At 42.1% G+C, this 6,000-nt stretch overlaps 1 protein-coding gene across 1 annotated transcript in view; it reads right to left on the bottom strand.

Moving 5' to 3' along the window:
• Positions 1–565: 565 nt before the first annotated feature.
• Positions 566–6,000, bottom strand: part of kcnk10a (potassium channel, subfamily K, member 10a) — a 48,656-nt gene continuing 43,221 nt past the window's right edge. Inside the window, exons 5-7 of the mRNA XM_060915596.1 lie at positions 5,595–5,787; positions 4,626–4,768; positions 566–1,153 (exon numbers count right to left, since the gene is read on the bottom strand). Coding sequence (XP_060771579.1) covers positions 566–1,153; positions 4,626–4,768; positions 5,595–5,787 — 924 coding nt within the window. The remainder of the gene's footprint in view (positions 1,154–4,625; positions 4,769–5,594; positions 5,788–6,000) is intronic.

Genomic DNA, 6,000 nt, shown 5'->3' with positions numbered 1-6,000 from the left:
CTAGATCTGCTTTCACATCATCCGATAAACAGCCAAGTGACCAGCAGCACACTGAAAGTGACATTTGACATAAGATGACACCACGCCCGATATGGAATATATCCAATATTTAATAACGTGATAACATCCTTCACTATGATAAAAAGTCAAGGAGTTATCACAATTTAAATTTTTATATCAGCACATGCCTAAAGTACATCGTGTATTTCGTTTTCTGTTGCATTAAATAGTTTTCTTCCTTTATCTTCATCAGCACTTTGAATTTATTTTATTTTCGTATCTTCAAGTTGATTGTGGAAAGAGTTCAGTATCAACATTCAGTCTTTCAGGCCAGTACCATAAATGTCATTTTATTTCGCTACAGTTCACTTGCTGAAACTTTGCTAGCATCCTTTTTCAGAAACTGTTTTCCTTTTACTGGTCTGTCGGATGATTTTTTTTTAAATCAAGTTATCAGGACACAGTGAAAAGTTTCACCAACATTAAAATGGGATGTTAGAATTTTCCCATCAGCATCAATGAGAAATAAGGCACTTTTATTTTCAAGAAAGATGATTTCTCCCAACTAGACGTTCATTTCTACATGAAACTGCTCAAATTTGTTTTCCTTCTCCTCTTCTAATTCTTCCTCTTCTTCTTCTTTGGTCTTTGCTGGCACCATCACGAATCCGTTCTGTGATTTCGGGCTCTCAACGAACAACGGCAGATCTGACAGGCTGGTGTTGACCTCCTTCTCTAACTCTTCCTCCTCCATTTCTTTCTTCTCCTCACTGCTGGTTTTCCGTCCATCTCCTGGGATGTTCTTCTTCAGTTCCTTGTTCTTGGCTCGTTTGGCCAGTTTGCTCACAGAGCCGAATCGGTTGAAGACGTTGTCGTTTAGCTTTGTGTTGATGCTCTCCTGTGAAGATGTCTTGAAATTAGTCGCCGCATCCAGGATGTTGAAGTTTGCGACTCGTCGCTCGTTAGGATGAGATAAGATGTCAAGCGATTGAGCACGTTGGTCCAATCCAAGCTGACGACGCTCCATGTTGCGAATCGTAGCGGCACGTTGGAGTTTGTCATGAACCTCCACACTCAGGCGACGCCTTGTTTCTCTGAATTCAGCCCGAACATTTGCTTTCCATTCAGCAGCATGAGCTTTGAACTCACCAACCTGAGAAGACAAATAAACACTTTGTAAACCTTCTGTCTCTTCATCTTTTATTTTTATTCTCAGGAGGATGCTGGAGCATGGGGAGAGTTTTTGTGGATCTATTTCCATCAGTATTGTTTTTATTGATTAGCAATGAGATGCAACAAAAGAACAAATGTTTCAGTCACACTGTTTTAAAATCTAAACGCTGCTGTGTATGATGAATAACCCTGGACCTTGTTTATCAAAGTAGATACAATATCTGACAGGAACATTAACACATGAAATGTGGTGTTGATGAATATCTGGTTTGTTCAAAAAAATGATGGTACCAATTGACTGTGTAGATTTTCATATACGGAGACTCACTAACGTGATCCTGGATTGATGGGCTTCAGAGGGTGTAAGTGTTGACTGTGAGCTTATCTACAGATTACATTGTCAAGTTTAAATCGCTTATTTATTTATTTATTTATTTATTTATTTAAATTACACACCAATTTAATGTTGTTTCATATTAACGACCTGAAAGAAAGACATTCCAAAACAAATCCATGAATTAAGACAAATAAGATTACCCCTTCAACCAGGACACAGGTAATTATGCCAAAGGTGTTAAAGTAGGCAACTGGACTTGCTTGAAATCCTTGAAGATGTTTCACCTCTCATCCGAAAGGCTTCTTCAGCCCATGTTTACATTAGACCGTATCAGCGGATCATCAGATTAACGTTTTTAAAACGATTCGCGTGCACACAGCAACACCAATACACGGATACGCTCGGCTCCGTAGGCATCCTGCGCTCCAAATCACTCCGCCCTGCACAGCGAGTGCCCTCTGGAGGGTGCGCACTCCGGCCCTGCGCAGCTCACACAGCGCGCGAGTGAAGTGCACAAGCTGTGATTCGGGACTGAGCCGCTGTGTGTGTGATCCCAGCGCAGATCACTTACCACTTGCAAGTGGAAGGATGGCAAGCCTAAAGACAATCATAACTACACAATGGGCAGTATTTGCATCAGTATTTGCAGTATTTTCATACTTTTATACTCTTTAATGAAAGGTGATACAAGGCGGAAGTCCGCACCGTTTTTCAGCAGTCGCGTCACATGACCAACACCAGCGAATCAGGAAGGTGGATGTCACAGTGACGTTGTCCAATGACGATGCCAGCTAGAGCTCAGCACAGCGTATCCGCGTATTCTGAATGTTTACACAGCACCGGAGCTGACACGATCTGGATTGAATACGTGGACGCTGGCGGATTCCCGTTTCCCAGCATTTCCAGGCGGTTTAATGTAAACGGACAGTGCATCCGCGAAGAAAATGAGACAGATACGGTCTAATGTAAACTTGGCCTCAGTTCTGTCTGACTAGTGGTGAGTTACAGGTTTTTATCCTCGAGTGGACCAAACGCAACCCTAAAGAGAGTCGTTGAGGTCACTGACCCTCCCAGTCATCCTGTAGATTGTTAGGGTCACTGGAGGCTGGGTTTGAATGGTATTAGCAGCCTAGAGGGTCATTAAAGTGGGTCGTTGGCTCTCTCTGCCATCATGTGACTAATTGAAGTCAGCTGAGGCTACATCCACACGACAACGGCAACGAGATGTTATTTAAAAATATATCGCGTCCAAATGGGCAATGATCAGTAAAATATCAGGTCCATATGGCAACGCAACGCTTGCTGAAAACGATGCAATACACATGCCACACCTCTAGGGGCGCTGTAAGACGGTCCCTTCGGAGACACCAGAACAATAGAAGAAGTAAGGACGCATGCGCATAAACTATTATGCGCGAGACTTCATATTAGCCACAAAGTCAGGAAAATCTGTTTGTAAAATTACATTATAATGACCAAATACAATGAAAAGTATTTTTCCAGTCTCACCTGTGAAAGGTAATCCCATGTGATCTCGTTTGGACGGTAAACCTGTTGGTACAGTTAAACGCAGCTAATCTTTATTCTCCGCTTTGACCTATCCAATATGGCGGCGAGGATGACGTATGATTCTACGCGGAAGGCGGCGTCTTTAATGGTCCGGAATAAATTGAATACTACACGTTGATGGATTACTTTGTTCTTTTACGCCCTTTTTGAGGAATGTATTGTCGGACTTAAACCATCATCTGAAGAGGTGAGATCACTCCTTTTTTTCCCTATTTTTGCTGGTGGGATTGACTCTGCCCTAAGGGTTATTCTCTCTCTCTCTCTCTCTCTCTCTCTCTCTCTCTCTCTCACTTTGCACCATTACACAATAAATATTCACAGTGAAAATATTTTGTAAGCGCGTTTCATGAACCAAGTTATAGGATTTGTTGACAACTCGCATCGAGTTCGTTACACTTCTACCCGGTGTGAAGCACTCAGTCATGTGGTTGTGACGTCATCGTAAACAAATCCGTTCTACTCATCCAGACGACTTCGCAATGGCAACGTTGCCAGATCTTTCCACTCTGGAACTCGTTCTCAAAAAGATTGCGTTTTGGGCACCCAAAACGCTGGTGCCGTGTGGACACCAGGCCTAAACGATAAGCAATTGTATCGGAGTCACCTGAATCCGTTGCCGTGTGGACAGGGCCTGAGTCTTGGTGTGGATGTGTATTCAGTGTTCTGGGAAGTGTGCCAAGGATTGCATTGTAGGTGGCTGATAAGTGGTGTCTGTTCAGTGATGGTCATTCCAGGTTGATGATGGCTTCTTTTACTCCTCTTTCAAACCACTGGTCTTCTCTGGCTAAAATGCGAACATTCCCAGAATACTGAATACACATCCACACCAAGCTGACTTCAATGACTCGCATGATGGCAGAATGAGCCAACGACCCACAGATCACCCTAATGACTCTCTAGGCTGCTAACATCGTTCACACCTGGCCCCCAGTGATCCTAACACCAACAGGATGACTGAGAGGGTCAGTGACCCATGTGACCTCAATGACTCCCCTTAGGTTTGCTTTTGGTCCACTAGAGGATAAACGCCTGGAACTCACTACTAGTCAGACAGAACTGAAGAAACCTTTCGGATGAGAGGTGAAACGTCTTCAAGAATTTCAAGCAAGTCCAATTGCCTTCTTTGGCACCTACAGTTTACGATGACCTGGATGACTGAGAACCTTCACAGACAGGTAATGATGCCCTTTAAAAGGGAGGAGAGTTGGTGTGTGTTAAGCAGTCGGTTACAAATGCAGTCAACAGGAACTGATTGCAGGCGAGAATAAAATTTGTGAATTGGGAACTGAAGGAATGTCGGACCACAGGATTGGTCTGAGGAGTCATTTGAAGTAATCGTTTGTAAAATGTTGACCTGCCATCTTCAGGAAGTAAGAGAAAGTGTGAGAGGCAGCCAGAGATGCCTCTCTACTACCCAGTGAATTGTTATCAAATCTAAATAACTAACTTGAGGGAATTTTCCATTTGGTTAAAAAAGATTTGTATCGTTCCTCAACTTTTATGATCATTCTTCAATGCAACAGTTTGACTCGTACAGATTTCTTACCTCCTCTTTTGTCTTTTTGGACAGGACTCGTAGCCAGTCGCCGATCATACTCAGTACAGCAGCGAAGTACGCCAGACCAACCAGGATCCAGAACCAAACCAGTGGCTTGTACCAGTTATAGTACTCTTTTGACCTGTTTCCTCCTGCAAGGTCCATCAGTGTGATATGTTAGTCTGAGAACTAGTGTAAGGACAAAAGGTTGTGTTCTTATTGGCTGAAAATAATAGGGACACACAGTATACTGCATAAGAAAGTTGATATCAGGTCCAGTCAGATATACTGTACATAAAGGTTTTCTGACTAATAAAAATCAGCTGAATAAACCAGGTGTATATCAGCAGAGTAAATGTCCCCAACAGAGACTTGTGCTACAGTGGCAGTAAATAAACTGTCAAATCTCATTACCACGAAAAAGTGTCCGATAATTGTGGGATTGGTTACACTGAAGTGGTTTCTTTCAGTTTGGAAACATAAGTAAAGCAAAATCAATATGAGATCAAGTGTGCATCAGTCCACAGTCGGATGGCATTATAAAGTTCTGCAACATCTGATACATTTTCCAATTCAGATCCATCATGGTGTATAAATCTGTGACTAATATTTATGCTACTCATGCTATCATCTCAAACAAAGGATGTGTAGGATACTACATCAAAGTGTTTTGGATTTTTTACATAAGCATTGAACTTCCTTTTTCTTTTGGAGCACCTGTGGAGTACCTCAGGGCTCCATTTTAGGCCCGGTCCTATTCATTTTACATGAGTGCATTATAAGAAATAACAAGAATACTAAACACTAAAAGACTTTTTAAAGGGGTCAGGGAGTCTTAAGGTGTGGGTAAAGCAGAGAAGGAACAGAAGTAAAAATGGATTCTGGTTGACAAGAAGATAACTTCTTTTATTATTTGATTAAAAAATTGTGTTTTAACGTAACCTATGAAAGAGAAGCGCTCTGAATATTCTGTAATACCTGCAACATAGTCCCCAATGCCAACGGTCGTTAGTGTGATAACAACAAAATAAATTGCATCAAGCGCCGTCCATTCTTCAATTTCTTTGAAAATAACTGCAGGAATTGTGACGAAGACGATGCAGCCAGCGAGGATGAAGAGTAATGTTGAGGCCACGCGGATTTTCGTCTGGCTGATTTGATTATTCTTGTTCTGGTGGCAGAGGAAAAAAAAAAAGGCGTATTAGTGTAGACATTAACATGTAGTTCCTCTCTCTCTCTCTCTCTCTCTCCTCTATCTCTCTGTTTCTCTCTGTCTGTTCACACACAGGCCATGAAAATTTATATGAGGAAATTGTGATGTGATTTTTGTCTTTTATGTGCTGCAGAACAGGAACCTGCTGCTGGAAACCAGTTTTCACCGAGT

Source organism: Neoarius graeffei, chromosome 3, assembly GCF_027579695.1.
Source record: "Neoarius graeffei isolate fNeoGra1 chromosome 3, fNeoGra1.pri, whole genome shotgun sequence".
NCBI lineage: Eukaryota > Metazoa > Chordata > Actinopteri > Siluriformes > Ariidae > Neoarius > Neoarius graeffei.
This window is presented reverse-complemented; position numbering and strand designations above follow the sequence as displayed.